This window comes from Epinephelus fuscoguttatus, linkage group LG7, assembly GCF_011397635.1.
Source record: "Epinephelus fuscoguttatus linkage group LG7, E.fuscoguttatus.final_Chr_v1".
Lineage (NCBI taxonomy): Eukaryota > Metazoa > Chordata > Actinopteri > Perciformes > Serranidae > Epinephelus > Epinephelus fuscoguttatus.
Window position 1 is genome coordinate 34,402,510 of NC_064758.1, and position 24,100 is coordinate 34,426,609.

The following is a 24,100-nucleotide window of genomic DNA, read 5'->3' on the forward strand; positions in this document are numbered from 1 at the left end:
GCCTGACCCCTAGATTGAGAGTGTATTAGGCTACAGAACTGTATATAAAGTACTTGAAACAACTTCCACCTTGAGCACCTACAACAGTAAAAACTTACAAGTTATATAATTGTAATTGATGTATAAAACACACTCACAGGAGGCATTTTTCTGCAGAATGAGTACTTTTACTTTTGATACTTAATGTTTATTCTGCTGGTGATATTAATCTCTTTTTACTTGAGCAGGATTTTGAATGCGGGAGTTTTACTAACCACAGCCACAGTTTGTTTATTGTGGTATCATGTTTTCCACCACTGAGATGTTTACTGCTGCATTACAGATGATTTGTGAACCATTACTTAAATCTGTAGTAAGATGTTTCATGTACAGGCATTTGTTCTGGATTTTAACCACATGCCATGAATGTATTATTTTACTTGATTCAATCTGAGACCAGGAGACTTGGTGAAGAGAAGAGTTGCATGGTTCCATGCTCTGTAAAGATGGGGACACTGGTCGAACCAGCGCTGCTGCTGCTTCTGTGGCAGAGTGTTTGGGCTTTCGACGTTCCTCTGGAAAGTGAGTTTGTTACTTAACTTGCATATTGTAATTTGTCATATGTATAGTCATACCATAAAAGTTTCTAACATACTAATCTGAACTATTTCTCCGCCCACAGTCAGGCAGCCCCCGACCATCATAAAGCAGTCGATGAAGGATCATATTGTTGACCCCAAAGACACCATGGTTATAGAGTGTGAAGCCAAAGGAAACCCTCATCCCATGTAAGAGCTGACGCAGCTTTTTGTTAAAGGCATTACTGTGTGCACACCACCTCACTGTTTTTTCTATGCTTTCTTTACATGTTCATGAAGTTTTTCATGGAGACGTAACGGGAAATATTTCAACGTGGCGCGTGACTCCCAAGCAACGATGCGAAGGCGCTCAGGGACGCTGGACATCTATGCCTGGAACAATCCAGACCAGTATGAAGCAGAGTATCAGTGCATCGCCTCCAATCAGTATGGATCTGCATACTCCAACAAGATCAGACTACGACTCTACAGTAAGATCCGTATTGAGACTGTTAGAGAACACACTATTTGTTCATATCCACAACTGACAAGAGACGTACAACACAGTGTCCTCAGTTATCAAACTAATTTTTCCATTAAAGGGGAACACTACCTAAATTAAGAATTCCAATATGTTATTCTCATGGCCCAGAAAAGTTCCGTCAATTTGTCTGTTAATTTGACATTAAGAATTCAGCTACATTACTTTTTACTGTTTTGAATTTTAGCTTGAAATGAGGCAGTAGGGGGCGCCCACTAGCTCACCTGGTAGAGCAGGCACCCCAAATACAAAGGTTGTGTCCTTGTCGCAGCAGCTGTGGGCTCGGTTCCAACCCACGGCCCCTTACTGCATCTCTATCCTCCTTTCAAGCTAAATCTGTCCATCCAATTAAGGCAAAAAAGAAAAAACGAGGCAGTAGAATCATGACAACAAGAAAGATAGGAGATAGGGTAAGGAGCTCAGACATACAAAGGGAGCTCGGAGTAGAGCCGCTGCTGCCTTGTGTCGGAAGGGGTCAGTTGAGGTGGCTCGACAGTTTCTAGGCTCAGGCTTCCACCTCACCATCTGCATCGCCAATTTCTCATCTCCAAAACATTTGTAAGCATGTGTCAAAGTTTCTCCCATCAAGTGTGTTTTAAAAGATTACAACTTTTCTGCAGGAAGTGGCGTAAGCCTCTTTCAGGCCTTGTTTTGTGTATACCCAGTGTTTTTAAATGAGACCCCTGGCTTTGCTGCTCACCTGTTTCCCTCTTGTGCAGGACCTCCTGTGTGGCCGAGGGAGATTCTGGAGCCTGTGGTGGTCAGCGCCGGCTTGCCTCTGGTCCTGTCCTGTGACCCGCCACCAGGCCCACCGAAACCTGAAACCTACTGGATGAGCAGCTGTAGGTGTCTTGAGTTACATCTCTAAAAGTTTGGATCAATAAGCCTAAACAGGGAGGCTTTTTAACTGTCTACTAACCAAACTAGTTGTCAAGAGTTTTAGCTATTGACGTGTTTTTCTGTGAACCGTGACTTTATTTCAGGCTCATACGCGAGACCTTTCACCTGGCCCATTCAGACAGCTTTCCCCACCATGCAGCCTGTGCGGCAGGACCGCAGGGTATCCATGGGAGTTAACGGAGATCTGTACTTCTCCAACGTCCTGGTCAACGACTCTGCTGCTGATTACTGCTGTAATGCCCGCTTCCCCTACAAGAATGTCATCCAGCAGAAGATGCCTGTGGTTGTTAAAGTGCTAACAAGTGAGTATGATTGTGTGTCCATAGTGTCCAGCTTTCAGCCATCACCTTGTGTTTTAGGTCACATCTGACTTTTTTAGAGACATTTTCAGGTGTTTACACTTGTAACCTGCATGTTACAGCTGCAGTTGGAATTAAAGATCTGTGGTTTAAAGATTTGAGTTATGGCAGGGGTCTTTGACCTGTTGTGGGTCAGGTTAAACAGTTTCTATTCTGAATCTGTGGTAGTTGTCTGTGGTGGTAAGATGTTTGACTTGTTTGAATTCATTTCATCATACAGTACAGGCCAAAAGTTTGGACACACCTTCTCATTCAATGCGTTTTCTTTATTTTCATGACTATTTACATTGTAGATTCTCACTGAAGGCATCAAAACTATGAATGAACACATGTGGAGTTATGTACTTAACAAAAAAAGGTGAAATAACTGAAAACATGTTTTATATTCTAGTTTCTTCAAAATAGCCACCCTTTGCTCTGATTACTGCTTTGCACACTCTTGGCATTCTCTCCATGAGCTTCAAGAGGTAGTCACCTGAAATGGTTTCCACTTCACAGGTGTGCCTTATCAGGGTTAATTAGTGCAATTTCTTGCTTTATCAATGGGGTTGGGACCATCAGTTGTGTTGTGCAGAAGTCAGGTTAATACACAGCCGACAGCCCTATTGGACAACTGTTAAAATTCATATTATGGCAAGAACCAATCAGCTAACTAAAGAAAACGAGTGGCCATCATTACTTTAAGAAATGAAGGTCAGTCAGTCCGGAAAATTGCAAAAACTTTAAATGTGTCCCCAAGTGGAGTCGCAAAAACCATCAAGCGCTACAACGAAACTGGCACACATGAGGACCGACCCAGGAAAGGAAGACCAAGAGTCACCTCTGCTTCTGAGGATAAGTTCATCCGAGTCACCAGCCTCAGAAATCGCAGGTTAACAGCAGCTCAGATCAGAGACCAGATGAATGCCACACAGAGTTCTAGCAGCAGACCCATCTCTAGAACAACTGTTAAGAGGAGACTGCGTGAATCAGGCCTTCATGGTCAAATAGCTGCTAGGAAACCACTGCTAAGGAGAGGCAACAAGCAGAAGAGATTTGTTTGGGCCAAGAAACACAAGGAATGGACATTAGACCAGTGGAAATCTGTGCTTTGGTCTGATGAGTCCAAATTTGAGATCTTTGGTTCCAACTGCCGTGTCTTTGTGAGACGCAGAAAAGGTGAACGGATGGATTCCACATGCCTGGTTCCCACTGTGAAGCATGGAGGAGGAGGTGTGATGGTGTGGGGGTGTTTTGCTGGTGACACTGTTGGGGATTTATTCAAAATTGAAGGCACACTGAACCAGCATGGCTACCACAGCATCCTGCAGCGACATGCCATCCCATCCGGTTTGCGTTTAGTTGGACCATCATTTATTTTTCAACAGGACAATGACCCCAAACACACCTCCAGGCTGTGTAAGGGCTATTTGACCAAGAAGGAGAGTGATGGAGTGCTGCGGCAGATGACCTGGCCTCCACAGTCACCGGACCTGAACCCAATCGAGATGGTTTGAGGTGAGCTGGACCGCAGAATGAAGGCAAAGGGGCCAACAAGTGCTAAACACCTCTGGGAACTCCTTCAAGACTGTTGGAAAACCATTTCAGGTGACTACCTCTTGAAGCTCATGGAGAGAATGCCAAGAGTGTGCAAAGCAGTAATCAGAGCAAAGGGTGGCTATTTTGAAGAAACTAGAATATAAAACATGTTTTCAGTTATTTCACCTTTTTTTGTTAAGTACATAACTCCACATGTGTTCATGCATAGTTTTGATGCCTTCAGTGAGAATCTACAATGTAAATAGTCATGAAAATAAAGAAAACGCATTGAATGAGAAGGTGTGTCCAAATTTTTGGCCTGTACTGTATATTAACTTTTCCCTAAACAGATGTTAAGATATTCATTTTCATGTGTTGTTTTCGGTTACCATGTTCATAATGCATTTTCTGCTACAAAACATTAATTGGAAACCGAATTAGAAATATGTAAAGATAACCTTGGATACATACTATGGCAAAGAGACAGTGGGTATATATGAGAATGCCCGCAAAACATCACATCCCTCTACGCTGAAGGGGAAAACAAATCATTTGCTACCATGCTGAAGACTTGCTGTGTCACTTTCTGCATGTCAAATAAACTTAAAAATCCAGGGTTTAAGGGTATTTTCAACCTAGACCCCATATTCCCATGTTTTTGTGTGTAAGTGACTAATGGGAACAACATTTTTTTAATTGATCCAGTATTGAGAGAGAGTGGCCAGGCTGCAATGTAAACACCCAGGGAGTGTTCATACAGTCATTCTCTGTCCTCTGAAAGTACTTGTTTTTGCAACTGACAGCTCAGATTGTTATTGTAATTGTCTAACAAAATTATGAAAAGGATCCCTACAGAGGTAGACTGTATTGTTAAACAGTATGATCCACATACAGCCCCCAAAATTATTATCATCAAACCCACCAGGCTCCATTTAAATGCACATTAATTTTATCATTGTAAAACACACTTTATTCAGAGTCAACAGATCCACTGTTCCCACAATCACCAACTCTTTGGTTAAAATTAACCTTTAATTCATCCAGTTCAGTGTACAAACATGCTGGCTACATAGATGCTAAAATCACTGTTTATTTAAATGGAGTCTGACTGTTTTGGGGCTGTTTCTGGTTAAACAAAAGGGATCTAACACTTTATCCAAGCAGTGTTAATTGTTTGGCCACTGGTGAAAAAAGTTGTGAGCCTTCAAGGACCTGTCGCTCTTGAGGCTGCAAATCCTGCTTGATAACGTTATAGCACATCGTAAAAAGAAAGGTTAATGGTGCTGACTTATGTTAGCGCTGCTATACTGTCTCAAAATGTGCATGTGATTTACTGAAACATGTTAGTCTAGTACAACATACTGTTAATGACTGTAGGGTACTGATATTATAGTAAGTTTAATTAAACGCATCTGAAGTAAATGTGATCATTTCTTTTAGTATATGAGTTATAAAAAACCCTCATCGACTCTGGACGAGCATTACATCATGGACAACAGTTTAGACAGTGTATTGTCAAAATGCTGTTGCACACTAACACTGTCTGCTCTCTTCATCTATAGTAACTTGACCTGTCCTGACCAAACAGATACACTAATAACAATCATTCCTAATGTTTTCCATTTACTCCCTGGCTTTTGTCATTACTTTACCCACAAACTGGACCATTTTGTTTTATTTCAGACGATATCCCAAAAAGATTCCTCATTTACTCCAACTAAACTCACTAACTGTGGTGAGTGAGTGCTCTGCTTCAGCTGTCTTCTCTCATTTTCTAAGTTAACTTGCACTGTGGTCTTGTGTTGTTTAACAGTCAGAAAGGGTTTGTGAATGCTCGTCTCTTCTGGTTTGGTTCCTCTGCAGCCCGCACAGTGGTTGAGGCGGCCCCCACCTGGCTGTCTCCCACAGGCTCGTCCAGCTCCATACTGGTTCTGCTGGGGGAGGAGCTGCTCCTGGAGTGCATCGCTGGGGGAATGTGAGTGTCAACGCTAGATCACGAGATAAACTGTAACTGCAGGGCTTTTTATTTTTGACTTTTATTCCATGAAAGTCATCCTGTGTAAAGCTTTGTTTGTCGTCATCAAGGCCAACTCCTCGTATTACCTGGACCAAGGATGGTGACGACCTGGTGGTGACGCCACGCATGAAAGTAAAAAACTTCAACAAGATGATTCAAATCCCGAAGGCGTCCTTTGAGGATGTGGGTGAATACACCTGCATTGCTACCAATAAGATCGGATACATCCAGCACACGATAACCGTCAGGGTCAAAGGTGAGAGGCACTTTCAGAAACATGTATGTTCTTACTGCACAGTAATGAAACAACTAAAATACTTGTATTTGACAGCTGCTCCATTCTGGCTGGAGAAACCCACTGATTTGGTTTTGGCCCCGGAGGAAAATGGACGCCTGGTGTGTCGTTCTGACGGAGCTCCTCGTCCCACAGTCAGCTGGTTCATCAACGGGGAACCAATTGAAAGTATGTTTTTGCATATCTACTAGCTTGTCTACTAGTTAAAGTAAATCTAAATAACTTTTTTTTCCCCCAGGTGCTACACCGCTGCCTAACAGACAGGTGTCAGGAGACACGCTGACTTTACGCAGTGTGACCGTTGAAAACACTGCCGTCTACCAGTGCAATGCTTCCAATCAGTTTGGGTACTTACTGGCCAATGCTTTTGTCAATGTGCTACGTAAGTAACCACTCTGTCATTCATGACTTTTACAGTGTAATGCATTGTTTTTCACTCAGCCAGTTGAAGTTTCTCAGTGGTTTGCCAGCGACAGTCACCAGTTTAATAAGTAAAATAGTAAAAACAATTAGGTATATGCTGACAATTCTTAATGTTTTAGTCGATTCACTCCAATTTTCAGTGTCATGGCACGTCTAAGTTGCTTCACTGCTGCATCACTGTTGTGCAGTCACAAAAATAAGTAGGATATTATGAAAATGTTAATACAAGCAGGCAGTCCAAAAATGCATCTAAGGCACTCTGACTGTAGTTTAAAATTCTTCGCGTTGGTTATCTATGTATTAATTCAGGATCAGAGTGCCTCGGATGCATTTTTGGACTGCCTGCTTGTACTATGGACTTTTACACTGAGTGAGCTGGCCAGTTGTTGGTTTTATCTTTAAGTGACAAATTGCCCCATCCGTGAAGAGCACCTGATTTTTTTTTACAACTACACCCAGTGCAGCACTCCCTTTTTTTTCATATTATGGAAATGTTTTGAAATTGAATGTTAAGATAAAAGTTGTGAACGCGTACTGTATATGCATTTGATAACAAACCTGCATGTATATGCAATATAAGAGCATTTAAATAGTGGTGGTTACCTGAAAAAGGTTTAAAAACTTCAAATGCTATACCATTAAAATAAATTAAATACACAATGTGATAGGTAATCCATGCTTTATTTTTATCTAGTCATGAATATTCATGACTTAATAGGAACCTAGGTTTGAGAAAATAAGAAGTAGGTATTATTTATTACTAATTTAACTCTTTAAAACTTCGTGTGGGGGACATTTGATAAGAAATGAGCAACAATGATCAAACAGTCAACCAGTTGTTATCAGATTCTGATATAAATGATGCTGAATCCTGATTGTTACATCTTTAAACAAATATGAAGAGCACAGACAAAGCGAAAAAAAATCCAGATCAAATCTCTCATGTAAAATAACCAAAAATTATTGAACCATAAACTCAAAGATACACAGTTATATATTAGTAAATACATTTCTAGAGCAGATGGAGTGCCTGACAGTTGCAAATTTTAGCCAGAGGTAAATATCTGGTTTTAGGGATAAAAAGAGATTATGGATGACCACACCGGGAGAAATCCATCATGGAAGAGATACCTCTCTCCCCAATGGCAGTAGCCTGAGTAATAATGTGATAATACCAAAAGATATTTTGTATTTTGCGTAAAGAGAAACTCTTTCTATTTCGTCTTTTTCTCCACCTACACAAAAATCACAATCAGGGATTTGGCCACTGAAGAAATCAGTAAATTGACTACATGTGCAATAGACCACAGAGGTTAAAGGAAAGAGGATGTTGTTTTATAATCATAATGAAGTTAATTATTTATCATTGATATTTCTCCAGATGCAACGCCACGTATTCTTGGGCCCAGGAATGAACTCCTCAGGGTGGTGGAGGGCAGTCGTATCTTCGTAGACTGCCGCTACTTTGGTTCTCCAGTGCCTGAACTGCGATGGTGAGAATGTACTGATTGACATTTTAATGCAAAGAGTGTGTTCAGACATCTGCTCACAGTTTGTGTTTGTGGGTCTGCTCAGGTCCAAATATGGACAGGGGAATCTGGAAGGAAATCGTTTTAAGACCCATGGTAACGGGACTCTGGAGATCAAACGCATACGGATAGAAGACCAGGGAACTTACCTGTGTATAGTCAGCAACGTCGCAGGAAGAGACGAGAATCAAGTCCGAATAGAGGTCAAAGGTGAGGGTCACACTTTGGCTGGGTACAGACCTTTAAAACCGCCCACATCAGTTTGATCTTAAAATTATGTTAGATTCAGGTTCATATGTCGGCCTCTTGTGATCGTTTGGAGAAGATCAACTCCCCTTCCCCGACAGAAATCATTTAGAGTGGAGACAATGTCAGACTAATGATGGAAACGAAGTGTAAAGAGTTCACAGTTCAGTTTGATATCAGGCAGTGTCACACATACTTTTTTTTATCTATACTTGTTTAATTGTGTGACCCATTGTGTTTTTTTTTTTTTTTATCCTCTCCTCTCAGAGCCTACCTTAATTGTTACGAGACCACAGAGTATGAAAGTCATGCGTGGAAGCGACGTGCGCCTTGAGTGTGGTGTGACATCAGATGTCACAACTCCTGTCACAACCACCTGGATGAAAGAAAAAAGACACGTCACTCTTGGCTGGAGGTACGTCTTTTTTTGAATGAACTCTACAGAGACATACACCATAAGTATATGAGTACACTATTTTCAATTAAAGGAGCAGCGTGTAAGTTTTAGTGGGAGTTAGTGGCCTCTAGTGGTGAGAGTTGCTGATGCAACCAGCTGAAACTTATCCCAGCTAGAACTACTTCACTGTTTATTGTTCAGGAGGTTTCTACCAGGAGCCGAATTATCCACAGAGGTCTCCGCCTCTCCAAAACAAACACACCTGGTGGTTTACACCAGTAAAAACACTGAATAAAGCAGTTTCACGTTAAAAAAATACATGTTTTTCTGATGCTCTCAACCTGGAGGGGCTGTGGCCGATGTAAAACATGAATGGCCCTATCTAGAACCAGTGCTTGATTTGTCCATCCTGGGCTACTGTAGAAACATGGCAATGCATCATGGCAATCTCTATAGATGAGGACCCGCTCCCTATGTAGATATAACGGCTCATTCTAAGGTAATTAAAACACAATGATTCTTACTTCCAGGTGATTAACACACCAAAGAAAACATGCTTATTATATTATATTCCTTTTCTGCCAAATCCTTAAATCCTACACACTGGACCCTTACAGTGTCTTGTTTTAGTGTGAGCCAAAAAGCATCTTAATCTCACCAGTTTTACTCGCTTGTTTCCTCAGACTCTCTATGGATGAATCAAATCTGGTCATCACCAATGTAAACAGAGGCGATGAGGGCAATTACACCTGTGTCATCAAGAGTGAGCTGGAACAAAAGTCTGCCTCAGCACACCTCATGGTGATGGGTACGACACGTTTAAAATAAATGACATTTCATTAAACATACAGCATGTTTGGATTTTTAATTGTTCATGTATTTTTGTCTGTAGACCGTCCAGATCCTCCCACTAATTTGGAGTTGTCAGATCCATATGAGCGCACTGTTAGACTCAGCTGGGTCCCTGGAGACAGCAACCACAATCCTATAACAGGTAAGAGCCGCTCAACTAAATAAATTCAGATTTTGTGGGTATTATTGTTTTTGTTTTTTTGTTTTTTTTTATGCCTCCACGCTGGTGGCAGCCATGGCCAAAAGTGTTACGTTTTCAGGTTGTTTGTCCGTCCTCTCATCTGTCGTTATGTCCATACATTCATCCCATTCTCATGAACATGATACCTCAAGAAAGCCATGAGGGAATTTCTACAAATTAGGCACAAATGTACACTTTGAGTGAAGAATGAACTGATTTTAAGTGGTCATAGGTCAAAGGTCAAAGTCACTGTGACCCCATATGTTTCATTCTTGTGAATGCAATATAAGAACACCTTGAGGGAGTTTTTTTTCCCAGTTTGGCACTAACATTTAGTTGGACTCAACATTAAACTGATTAGATCTTGGTGGTCAAAGGTCAAAGTCACTGTGACCTGGCCTCTGTCCCAGTCTCATGAACGCAATGTATCAAGAACACCTTGAGGGATTTTTTTCAAATTTAGCAAAATGTCCACTTTGAGTCAAGAATGAACTGATTTGATTAGAAATTGGATGGCCATAGCTCAGAGGTCAAAGTCACTGTGACCCCATTTGTGTCATTCTTGGGAATACAATTTAAAACCTTGAGGGATTTTTTTCCAGTTTTGCACAAACATTCACTTAGACTCAACGCTGAACTGATTAGATAATGGCTATCAAAGGTCAAAGTCACTGTGACCTGGCCTCTGTCTCACGAACACAATGTATCAAGAACACCTTGAGGGAGTTTTTTCAAATTTTGCACAAATGTTTACGTAGACTTATACTTAGAATGAACTTGATTAGATTTTGGCAGTCATAGGTTAAGGTCACTGTGACCTCAGGAAGCATGTTTTTGGCTGTAACTCAAGAATTCATGCTCTTAATATGACAAAATGTTACACAAATGTGAGATAGGATATAATGATGACATCATGACATTTTATATCCAAAAGTCAAAGGTCAGCTGCACTGTGACATCATAATATTCTGCAAAAACACTTTCTGGCCATTACTCCATACCTCAGGAACAAAAGTGGAGACATTTGGTCAGATACTGAATTGGTGACACTAATCTTGGGTGTCCACCTTAAAACTATGCTGATTGTGTAGACCTTCTGTGCTGCCGGGGGGAAGATATGTGTGAAGCATTAATGTTTTCACAGACATTGATGTAAACTCTAAGTGTTATATTTCTCAATTTATTGCTCTGTTACAGAGTACCTGGTGCAGTATGATGACGATGACTGGTTGCCTGGGAAGTGGAGAAACCTCTCAGCGTACCCTGGGAACCTCAACTCTGTCATTCTGCACCTTACTCCTTTCACCTACTACGAGTTCAGGGTCATCGCTATCAATGAAATCGGAATGAGTCGCCCAAGTCGTCCATCTACACGCTTCCAGAGCAGCGGTGCACGTGGGTTTCATGTTCCTGAAATACATTCCTGTCTGAAACAGACTGTGAACTAACAAAACAGACAGTTATGTCGCATATTTTAAATGACAAGCTCAGCATTTTAGAAAATACGCTTATTTGCTTCATTAAAAAGTGTTAGATGAGAAGATCAATACCACTCTCATGTGTTTACACTAAGAATGAAGTTCATATCTTATCATATTTATCTCACATACATGGGAATGGTGTCAGTCTTCTTATCCGACTCATGGTAAGAAAGTGAATACGCACATTTCATGAAACGCTGAACTCTTCCCTTAAAGCTTATGATCTTACCACTGGTTTTCCTGCACAGCTCCAGACGTCATCCCAAAGAACTTAAAGGGTGTGGGTACATGGAGGAATAACATGGAGATCAGCTGGGAGGTAATAACTAAAAAAAAACTGTAACACTTCCATATTTATCTTGACTGTTAACATTTTTTGTTTCTACCACAATGAGATCGAATTACGCTGGTTGATGTTCACTCTGCTTTCAGCCTCTGACCTACAGAGAGTGGAACGGGCCCCACCTGAAGTATCTGGTGTGGTGGAGGAGGAGAGACTCCCGAGAGGAGTGGAAGAACGCAACCACTAAATGGCTGAAATACTACATCTATGATGCAGATACCTTCACTCCTTATGAGATCAAAGTCCAGGCTGTCAACGACTTTGGGCTGGGTCCAGAGTCTCCTGTTGTCATTGGTTACTCTGGGGAAGACCGTAAGTACCTAAAGCTGCTGCATTATAATATATAGGTGAATACTACAGGAAGGAAAAAGAAACTTAATGTGTCTTAGTGAAGTCTGTTTTGTATTTGCCACATTGTTTTTGTTTGTTTGAGCTCAGATCATGATTAAAGCTGGGCAATGTTTTTACATCAGGTCCTCTAACTGCTCCCCTGAACCTGCGGGTGTCCGACATTGAGAGCACTCAGGTGACTGTGCACTGGGACCCAGTGTCACGCAGCTCTATGATGGGAGAATTGAAAGAATACAAGGTGTGTCTATTGTGAATTTAATACTTAATCATGGACTTAGAATAAAGCTTTTATTTATATTTACGGAAAAAAATAGAAATTGAGCACGTGCTGTAGATCACTGAGAGAGTCCACTGGTGATAGTGGTGGATACTGGTGAGTTTCAGTTGATTTAATAGTGTGGAAAATAGAATCATTTCTTCTTTGTGGTGACTGCAAGGTGAGGGTTATATATTTAACAGGGATGAAGAGAACAGAGATATGACTGTATTTGAACAAGTTTTGACAAACTAAAATTTACCTCATGCAACTGGTGGGGGTCCATTCTGAATGGACTGCAAGTGACTCGCAAATGTGAGCTACTTAACAGAGACAGCAAACTAGCTCAATGACATGGCCCAATGCAACTATGATGCTGAATATATTAATATATATATATATATATATATATATATATATATTATTATTATAACTTAAGCATGTAAAATACAAGTTATTGCTTGTGATATTGACTTGATATTTTGTGGAATATTAAACTACTTACTTCAAACTTTCTTTACAGTTATAATTCTATTGTTTTTATCCTCATATTAGACCTCTGAAATGCAAATATGTCTTGTATGACTGATTTTGCTTTCAGGTTAGGAAGATATTTCCAACAATAAGAACAACACATCCTGATTTCTCCCTTTTTCCTCCCATTACATGATTACGTTTACTAATACAGGAAGTTATTTGGCCAACTGAATGCAATGCAGTGAAAAAGAACAGCAATATTAGATGCATAGGCTACATATGTATGAATACTTGAGAACATAACTGTTAAACTGCTTGGTGTGTTGCTTCTCATCTCTCAGGTCTACTACTGGAGGGACAGCAGTCAGCTGAGGTGGCACAGGGTCAACAGAGGGTTGAAGTCTCAATCATTTCCAGACAATGTTGCAGAGCCCTCTGGGGTCGTCACTGAGCTCATCCCCTATAGCAACTACAAAATGTATGTAGTGGTGTCAAACAATCGATATGAAGGGCCGCCCAGTAATAATATACAGTTCTCAACACCTGAAGGAGGTAAGAAATGGTATATGCAGGAATTCCCGAAGTTAACTTCAGTACCTTTTAAGGCCTTTTTAAAGATCCTTTCCATACATTTTTAAGACTTCGTCACCATCCTCACTTCTAACCAGTTCAGTCAGTGATACACTTTGACTTACATTCACTATACACTGACTGTAATTGCTTGGAACACTGTATCAATGCAACATAACTCAGATAGATCAGGTGGGAACAAAGAACAAGAGAATGAGTCAAGTGCAAACCCAATGCAAGACAGTATCAGTAACACATAAGAGCTAAAAACACAATCTTGTTCCCTATAAAACATACATATTATAGTTAGTATGCCATAAAGCATCCTAAAAAAAGTCTTAGTATGGCATGCCATGAAAGTATAATTTAATAATATGTCATAAAAAATATAAAAACATGGCACAGAAAATCATAGTCATAGTATATAATAAAAATATAATATATATAATATATAATATAATATCATAAAAATGTTAAAGTATGTCATAACAAGTGTCATAATATAGTATGTCACAAAAGTGTCATAAAAAAATGTATTATTAAAGTATGTCATTAAAATGTCATGAAAATGTCACAGTATAATATGTCATAAAAGTGTCATAAAAAAGTCATAGTGGAAAAAAAACTTACATGCTTTGTCTCCTGCTGTGTTTTTGTACGTAGTACCATCTGCTCCCAGATCCTTCAGGATCCAACAGCGACATCTGGACAGTATTTACGTTGACTGGGACCTGCCAGCAGAACCCAATGGTATCATCACTGGATATATCCTCAAGTACCAGACAGGTACGCCGACATCCATCTGAAACACTCTCAGACACCTCATAATGTCCTATTATGCAGTCCTCCTTGGAGAAAAAGCAATAACACAAAAAGAAACAGTTTATTTCACTAAATCTGACAAAGATTTCCACACAACACTTAAGTCCACATCCCAGCTGCACATAATAGCACACTTATATATGCACTCAAAGACCAAAATACCACTGAAGTATGTTCTCAAGAGGGTAATGAACACTTGTGTGGGCACTCTCCGAGCAGGTAAGCCACTTAATAGCTCAGTTGTGGGCATTCTACCAGCATCAAGAGTCCTCCAAACGCACTGATATTTCCACTCTCTCCACAGTGAATGCTACCAGGGGAGAAGAGCTCCGAGTTGAGGAGTTCACTCCAAATGTCACCAGTTTCTCAATCCGACGATACGACCGCTACACTCGATACAGATTTTCTGTGGCGGCACGAACTCAGATCGGGATAGGGGAATGGCATACAGAGGAGTCACCCCACTACACCACTGAAAGTAATTTACTGCTGTCACATTCAGTGTTCTCCCAAATTAACACTTTGAAGTGCTTAAAAGAAGGTGACTGTAACATTGTCTATACTTACATGTGTGTGCACATGCTTGTGTGTGTCTCAGTATATGCTCAGGACCAGGTGGACATCTCCACTCAGGGCTGGTTCATCGGGATTATGTGTGCTGTGGCTCTCATCGTGCTCATCCTACTCATAGTCTGCTTCATCAAGAGGAGCCGAGGGGGGAAATACCCAGGTACGGTGGTGATTCCTCATTTCCTGTGATGTCTGATAACATCACACCGTGTCTCCTCTTACAGTGTAGCTTGTTTTGTATTTCAGTGCGGGACAAAAAAGACATTTCATTGGAGCCGGTGGATGACAAAGATCAGGATGGATCATTTGACTACAGGTAAGCATCGCAGCAGACAGCTGGTGGGAAGTAAACACAATAGAAAGACAACACAGACTAATAAGTTAATGAATTAAGTTTACAGTGAGTGTGTTTATCTACCAAACAAAAATGTATTGAGGGTTTCAAGGTGTGCTGCATCATGTACAATTACTTATATAGTAGCATGGTAATAATACTCAACATTGAATAAGTCATTATGTTTTCCATAACACTGTACAGCACTATCACTATTGAAAACTATAACAACAGTAGCCTTATATTTACATCCATTTGCTCTGTAGCTGTGCATCAGCTTTTGATTTGGTGAATTAAAGCTGCCCTGTGGAGTTATCTTGTAAACAAATAAACCACATGTTTACATTCAGTGTTACTCACTGAGTGTTTTCTTGAGGCCTGGAAAACATGTGGAGCCAAGTATTATATATCGCATATTGTTTAGTAGGGCTGGATATTGTTAAAAAAGTTACGTTATCAGTACCAATACCACTACGCTTGAAGTGATACTGATACCAGTAGAGTACTTCATTTGATACCCAGGATGTATGAAGTGGCTTTCTACCACAGACTGCATGTGGTGTAGCTGCTGCTGTGGGAGTGTGACCTCCGCGCCGCGTACAGTTAAGCCCAGCTCAGATTTGTGATGAAACCATTTTAGAACAGAACGTTGCAGAGAAAAGTTTCAGTGGTGTGAACTGGCTGTCTGAACTCGACTCAAGCCGGCTGATGGTGTCATCTGCAACTCAGCTGGTCAAATTGCCAGTCACTGGTTTTAGTACGCAGGTACTCCATTCCCACCAAGCCCCCTGTTTCCGTCCTCATGTGTGCTGGTGTTGGATGGTCGGTCGCTGCTGCTGCTTGCTGTATGTGCCTCTGTTTTGTTTCTCGCCGTTTGATCACTACTACAGATGCAGCTGTAGCCAGTATCTCACTATCACTATCCTCATTCATATTTAAAGAAGCCACAAATTATATTCAGTCACAAAATAAGCCCGAAAGCTGGAAATCAGAGCAGGAGTACAGAGGGTTGTTGCATAGAGATTATACACCATCTCATCTGGTTGCATTGGTGTAAAATGGCAGGTTTTAAAACGTTGCAGAACAGCTTATCGCAAGTTGTTGCCTGTTTCAACTCGTCTCGATGCGTATCTTTGGTCTGAACTGGACTGTAGAGAGTGCCAGCCGCACACAGTGACAGGGCTAACTGTTAGCATCACACAGTTAGCGTTACTTAATGGTTATTAATAGGGTTGACAACAGAGTCGAGACATTTTGTTGTCAGAGTGAGTTAGTTGCTAGCTGCTGCTGCTGTGTTTGATCATGCTAAGTGGGGAGACATTGAACTGACCATTCACTGGGAGCAGAGTGGTTTCGAGTCTGGAGATGTGGGCAACACAAAGTTTGCTGATCTGGCAGGAAGTCTGGACAGTCTAGGATTAAAACCCTAAAGCAAAAAGGATTGAATGAAGGTATAGTGTGACTGGAGAAGCTTCGATACTACACGGTATTGGATTATTATTTCGGTCAATACCTAAAAGGTATCCAATACCAATACCCAGCCCTGTTATTTAGATACACGTTTGCTGGCTGGCAGATCAGTGGAACAGAAGGACATCAAGTCACTTGCCAGCATGTGCACAATACAGCACTGCTCTATAGTGCTGCCAGAGGCTGGATACTCCACAGGGTGCCTTTAATTTTGATTAAATTTTAGCATGATGCTGCACAGGTACAAATCAAATCTGGTTACAGTATTTATGGCCTTATTTATGATAACTCTTTGATCACACTTACATTATTTTCTGTTTTTTTTTCTATTTACTTTACCTTTTCTACCTAAACCTTTATCCTCCCCAAACCTCAACCCTGTTCCTTTCCCTTCTGAACCACTCAAGGTCTCTTGAAAGGTATGAAAAGACTAAATATTGACTCATTGACACTATTGACTTTTAAACTGTAAAACCTTTTATGGGTTATTTCTACAGTATGTCATTAACAAGATAGTATATTCAGAAAATTGGAACAGTTATAAACATTTCATGAGTGGATGATGAATGAAATGTGATAAAATCATCTATCCTGTCTTACAAATGAACAACCTTTCCTCATATTTTAGGATAGCACGTGTCTCCACTCTGCCTTACCCTCGGCGGTATGTACATGTACATTTAAATGTACTTATACATTAGGTTTTATTGTCCAGCTGTTGTCCTCTGGTGTCTGGTCTTCTAATGTCAGTGTTTTTATCTTTTGCACTATTTTGAAGAGAGGAGGAAAGAGGGCTTCAAAGAGGCCAGCCGTCTATGGAGGCAATGATGAAGCGATCAGACAGCGACGACAGTCTGGTGGACTACGGTGAAGGAGGCGAGATGCCATTCAACGAGGACGGCTCCTTCATTGGCCAGTACACTGGAACCAGGAGGGACGTCAGGGAGTTGGACTTTGGGGGAAGTCTGGAGCTCCACTCTCCAATGAACACCATCTACTCCCTGGCATAAAACTGTCCATTTTTCATGTGACTTTCAGCGCGTGTACCCTCTGACTTGAACCACTTGCGGTTTGTCTGCAGGAGGGAACAGCTGGAGCCCAAGGTGCTGTTACCCTCTGTGTCCATGCAGACACAGCAACTGTCACGTATTTCAAGAGGAAAATGGTGGAATATTTGGGACAATACTACAGCTGAGATGCTTATCTTAAGCAAGCTTCACGTTTTGTGTTTCGTATTGCATTTCTTGTAAATAAAAATGCTGCATATTTGTGCGCGTGCATACGCATGAGTACGTGTTCAGTTATCCTGCCAACAGAAAGACACTACACATCAGAGGAGACAGAAGAGGATCAGTTTATCATGTTGATAAAAGCAGTTGCAAGGACCAACTTAACGCCTGTTTTTCCATCTTTTTGTTTAAGCTAATTTCAACAGGATTTAATGAGATTTGTGTTATTTTTGTGTGTTGGCTGTTTGAAATAAGGGCGGCATGCCATCTTCTCATGATCAAGGGAGTCACAGTGTACTCTCTGAACTCAGATTGCATACTCTTTCTTTTATATCCCAGTGTTAATAGTGCAATGTGAGTGTATAGAAGGGTTGATGGTAATAGATTAAGGATCATAAAACATCTCCAGGGACTAATGATTCATCTGCACTGCCAGATTGTGAATTTTGCTCTGCTGGAAGTCAAAAGATCAAACCATTTTGGGAATCAGCAAGCAGCCATAAATCAGCTGTAAAATCACAAGTTGCTCATGTCTGTCTGTACACTTGCCTTAACTGTCTCCCCATTTTACTCACGATGGAGATGGATGGAAATCATTAATCATGATGTAACAGCTTCAGTTTATTTGACCCTTAACATCATCTGTGTATTACCACAGTCATGTCCTAAATGTAAATAAAGTGGAAATATTATTTGTAGCATGTTTAATATGACTCTGAATGTTGAATTTAGCTGCTCTTTGTCTTACTTTAAAAGGTTTATTTATATTAATTTGATTAAGTTTTTACAATTACTTTTCAGGGTAGATGCATAAATCCTGAAGCTAAATTTAATACAAGTTAAGACCTTTTCAGAGACACTTCTTAGACATTTTAAGACCTCATAGCTACTTTGAGTTCTAGATACCCAGTACAGTATGTCATAAAACATGTCATAAACCAGAAAAGTGCACCCAGAGTGCAGATATCCACAAGTCAGTTGTGTTCTGGCTTTTTTAAATAAGTAAAACACAGTCACAAATCTTTGATCCATATCTCTCTTTTAATGTTGTTTACTTTATCTATATGATACAGCACAACATAGTAATAAAGACAATAAAAAAATAAATACAAAGAAAGAAACAATATAACTATGTAGGCTTTTCACTTAGCACAGAGGCACAAGCGACAAGGAAACATTACCAAATCAACAAAATCTGCAAGTCTACAAATTCAGGCATGCAAAACACCTCTCCACATGTGATTTGATTCTGTGCAGAGGATGAGCCAAAACCAGGTCACAGGTGGACTGCACAGAAGTGTGCTCATGGAATTTTACATCCCGGCTCCCTTCAGGTACGTGTCATACAGAAATACTATAAACAGCAATTAAAAAAAAAAAAAAAATCATATAAAAAGTCATGGTATATAATGTCATGAAAAATCTTTAAAAAGTCATTCTATAGTATCTACTGATAAAAAAAAATCAAATAAAATGTCATAGCACAGTATGCCAAAAAAACATAAAAATTATAGCATGGTATGCATAAAAAAATCATACAAACGGTCATAGTGTAATATGTCAGAAAAAAAAATCATGTAAAATGCAGAGCAATTCATGCCTTTAAAAATCTTAAAAGCTGACATTAAAATGTCAAGTGAAAATGTCATAGTAATGTATGACATTAAAATGGCATAAAAAAATATGAGTGTAGTATGACATAAAAATGTAAGGTGTCATAAAAAGGTCATAGAAAATGTCATAGTAGCGTATGTCAAAAAAGGGTGAAAAACATGTCATAGTATAGTATAACACAAAAATGTCAAAAAAAAATGTCATTAATAATGTCATGGTATAGTTTATGACAAAAATGTCATAAACTTTCATAGTATATCATAAAAATGTCATAAAAAATGTAATGGTATAGTTTGTCATAAAGATTTCATAAAAAATGTCATAGTAGAGTATGACAAAATGTCATAAAAATTTTGTGACAAAAAAGTCATTAAAAATGTCATAGTCTAGTATGACACACAGTGTCATAAAAATGTCATAGTATAGTTTGTCATAAGAATTTCATAAATTATGTCATAGTATATTATGACATAAAAATTACATAAAAAGTGCCACAGTTAAGTCTGTCAAAAAAATGTCATGAAAAATGTCTTGCTATACTATGACGTTTTTTTCCTGATTTTTTGTCGACATACTACAGTATGACATTTGTTCGTGATTTTGGACGACAAACTATACTATGACATTCTTTCATGATTTTTGACAAGACACTATACCATGACCTTGTTTCGTGATTTTTGACAACATATTATACTATGATGCTTTTAAGTGATTTTTGTCGACGTACTTTACCAAGACTTTTTTTCGTGATTTTTGACGACATCCTATAGTATGACGGGGTTTTTTGTGTTTTTTATGACATACTATACTATCACGCTTTTTAGTGATATTTGACATCATACCTTACTATGGTGTTTTTTTCATGATTTCTGAGGACATACTACACTATGGAATTTTTTCATGAGTTTTGACATCAAACTTTAATATGACCTTTTTCGTGATTTTTGACGACATACTATACTATGGCGTTTTTCCGTAATTTCTGACGACATGCTATACTGTTACGTTTTTTCCTGATTTTTGATGACATCCTATAGTATGACAGGTTTTTTTTGTGACCTTTGATGACATACTATACTATCACGCTTTTTAGTGATATTTGACGTCATACCTTACTATGACATTTTTCGTGATTTTTGACGACATACTATACTATGACGTTTTTTCCTGATTTTTGTCGACATACTACACTATGACATTTTTTCGTGATTTTTGATGACATGTTAAACTATGACGCTTTTAAGTGATTTTTGTCGACATACTTTACCAAGACTTTTTTGTGATTTTTGAAGACATGCTATACTATGATGTTTTTTTGTGATTTTTCGACGCCATGCTATACTATGACATTTTCACATGATTTTTGATGACATGCTATAGTATGACAGTTTTTTTTTGTGATTTTTGATGACATACTATACTATCACGCTTTTTAGTGATATTTGACATCATACCTTACTATGATGTTTTTTCATAATTTCTGAGGACATACTATACTATGGAATTTTTTTCTGATTTTTGACGACATACTATACTATTACTTTTTTGTGATTTTGGACAACATACTATACTATGACATTTTTTCATAGTTTTTGACGACATGATGTTTTTTCGTGATTTTTGATGACATGTTAAACTATGACGCTTTTAAGTGATTTTTGTCGACATACTTTACCAAGACTTTTTTTGTGATTTTTGATGACATACTATACTATGAAATTTTTTCATGATTTTTGACGTCATACTATACTATGACTTTTTTTGTGATTTTGGTCAAAATACTATACTATGACATTATTTCATAGTTTTTGACGACATGCTATACTATGGCGTTTTTTTCTTGATTTTTGATGACGTTGAAATTTGAATTTTATGACGTTTTTTTTGTGATTTACGACGACATAGTATACTGACATTTTTCCGTGACTTTTGACGACATGCTATATTATCACGTTTTTTCTTGATTTTTGATGACATGCTATACTATCACTTTTTTTTTGTGATTTTGGACAACAAACTATACTATGACATTGTTTCATAGTTTTTGACGACATGCTATACTATGACGTTTTGTTGTGTTTTTCGACGAAATGCTATACTATGACTTATTTTGTGATATTGGACGACATACTATACTATGACTTTTTTCATGATTTTTGACAACATGCTATACTATGACATTTTTTTGTTTTTTGACAACAAACTATACTATGATGTTTTTGCGTGATTTTTGACAACATACTATACTATGACTTTTTTCGTGATTTTGGACGACATGCTATACTATGAGATTTTCACATGATTTTTAATGACATGCTATACTATGACGTTTTTGATTGATTGATTGATTGATAAAAAGGTCATAAAAAATGTCATAGTATAGTATTGTATAATACATTATAAAAAAATTGTTGCAGCATTGTGTGTCATAAAATGCCATTAAAAATTTGATGGTACAATATTTCATAAAATCCTCAAAATATATATCATAGTATAGTAAGCCATAAAAAAGAATATAAAAAGCCACAGTACATTATGCCAAAAAAAAGGTAATCAAAAAGTCATAAAATAAAATGCCCCCCAAAAAACTCACATAAAGTCCTGAATATCATGCCACAGTAAAATCATATAAAAAGTCATACCATAATGCACCACAAAAAAATAGAAAAAAATAAAAAACAAAATCATATAATGTCAGGGTATATTATGCCATAAATTATCATACAAAAATAATAGTATACCATTAAAAAATTATATCAAAAGTCATAGTACTGTATGCCATAAAAAGTCATAAGAAATTATAGTATACTATATCATTAAAAACATTATCAAGAAATTGTTGTTAAGTATGCCATAAAGAAAACTCGTATAAAAGATAATAGCATAGTAAATCATCAAAAAAAAAAAAAAAAAATCATACAGAAGTCATAGTATAATATGTCATTAAAAATATGAAAGACCATTGTATAGCATATCATAGAAAAATTATGTAAAAAGTCATTTTACAGTATGGAATTTAAAAAAAGGCATTGTATAGTATGGATTTTTTTTAAAGGCATTGTATAGTATATAGTATATATATAGTATTATTTTCTAAAAAGTCATTTAAAAAGTGATAGCATAGTATGTCATAAAATAGTAACACAGGATGAGTAATTGACACACAGCTTGTCATTTGGAGAACGAAGTGTACCTTTAAATGCAGGCAAACTTTAGCACATAACCACCTTGGACAAATATTCATTTTGAAAACAAGCCATATTACTTTATTATTTTATTACTTTTTAAGGGCCCTAACTTTTGCCAATTGATTCATCAGCTTTTAATACTTTTTAAGGCCCTGTGGACACCCTGGTTTCTGCTTGTAGGTGTCTGTGTTTGAATCACAGAAGTGTGTACCTAATTTACTCATTTGTTTTCTTGCAGAGTTAAAAGAGAACATCAATACAACTCTCTTTGCTAGCGGGCTGGAGCCTCACATCTACCATACAGATGGGAGTGATATCAGTCTTCTCAAGTCACTCAAACATTCTCGCAAGAAAGCCAAAAACAACCCAAAATGTAGAACTATTCCTTCAACTACTGCTGCCTGCATTAATTGATCTGTCAGTATAAAGCGAAATTGAAAAAATATTAGCAGCTATCTTACTGAACTCTGGTCTGCTGGCTGCATTGCAAGGTAACTAATTGTTACATCATCAAGGGATAATATGACTTAATGGAAAAGGACATCTTATCTAATCTAAAAGCTTTGAGGTTTATCAGGCCTGTGCATGATACTGTTGTCTCTGTATCAAGTTTTTATAATTGTACCCCTCTGATCAGTATGATTAACACATGAGGCTTTTCTTTTGTTAAGTTTCTGGTCAATGCAAAGTCAAGGACATCAAGAAAGGCTCAGACCAAACAATGATATTCAAGATTGAGACTAGGCAAGAACACAGCCTTTGAAAATATGATGTTCTTAGATGTGTTTGACATGGAACCACGTAGATATCACAGTGTAGTCCTGAAACTGAAAGTCAGGTTGAAAAAGTGTAAAACTGCTTTTCTTGTTATATATGATATGATATCTTAGGGTTTTGGACCATTGAAATGTCAAAACAACCAAGTTAAAGACATCACTTTGAGCTAAGAGAAATCATGACGGGCATTTTTAACAGCTGTTTGACATTTCAAGGACAAACCAGTCAATTCATTAAAAAAAATAACCTGCTAGTTGTTAGTACTTGAAGTTTTAGACGGATGAAAAGGCCAACAGTGGCTGAGCCAGGGACGAGTTCAACTCCAGTTCAACACAAGTCCAAAACAGAGTTATCTACGACCATGATTATAACACAAACAAATGCTGTAAGCAGCAGGACTTGCAACCACAAAGGCAAGTTTAATATATATTAATCTAAAGTTCACTTTAGAAGTGTTGATTGTTGGTGCTATGGAAACCATTTTAATCCTTATGCCATATAAAATATAATGTATCAGTTAAGATCAGTTGATCTGTATCAAAGCCATCTTATCTGCATTAATTGTCCAGCTCTCCTGATCGAAGAGACATCACAAAGGCAAGTTTACATAACCTCATGTGGTCTGATCCAGATTTATCAGGCTGTAAAAACCAACATAATCTTCCTGACATGTCATCTTCATATTATGACCCATTTCACAGCAGCAATTATCAACTCCCGAAGCATCCATTACACCTCACTGTCACGCAGCCTTTGCCCCTGTCTTATCACGTCCATAAAAAGGACTCGCAGGTGGATCACAA

General features: G+C 38.4%; 1 protein-coding gene across 1 annotated transcript; it reads left to right on the forward strand.

Moving 5' to 3' along the window:
- The first annotated feature begins 447 nt into the window (after window positions 1–447).
- Window positions 448–18,409, forward strand: nfascb (neurofascin homolog (chicken) b). Its single transcript, XM_049580821.1, has 26 exons — window positions 448–561; window positions 662–767; window positions 858–1,048; window positions 1,818–1,940; window positions 2,082–2,300; window positions 5,739–5,850; window positions 5,961–6,148; window positions 6,224–6,355; window positions 6,426–6,569; window positions 7,992–8,103; window positions 8,186–8,349; window positions 8,653–8,800; window positions 9,466–9,590; window positions 9,675–9,776; window positions 11,013–11,210; window positions 11,545–11,615; window positions 11,729–11,951; window positions 12,113–12,228; window positions 13,065–13,275; window positions 13,957–14,079; window positions 14,420–14,593; window positions 14,714–14,845; window positions 14,932–15,001; window positions 16,897–16,908; window positions 17,118–17,153; window positions 17,268–18,409. Exons 1-26 carry the CDS (start codon window positions 465–467, stop codon window positions 17,497–17,499), a joined length of 3,561 nt encoding a protein of 1,186 aa, XP_049436778.1. The 5' UTR covers window positions 448–464; the 3' UTR covers window positions 17,500–18,409.
- The last annotated feature ends 5,691 nt before the right edge of the window (window positions 18,410–24,100 follow it).

Coding starts and splice junctions, on each gene's coding strand:
- nfascb (XM_049580821.1), top strand. CDS start 465: ATGGTTCCATGCTCTGTAAAGATGGGGACACTGGTCGAACCAGCGCTG. Junction 9,591..9,674: donor AGCACACCTCATGGTGATGG/GTACGACACGTT, acceptor TTTTGTCTGTAG/ACCGTCCAGATCCTCCCACT. Junction 11,616..11,728: donor ACATGGAGATCAGCTGGGAG/GTAATAACTAAA, acceptor CTCTGCTTTCAG/CCTCTGACCTACAGAGAGTG.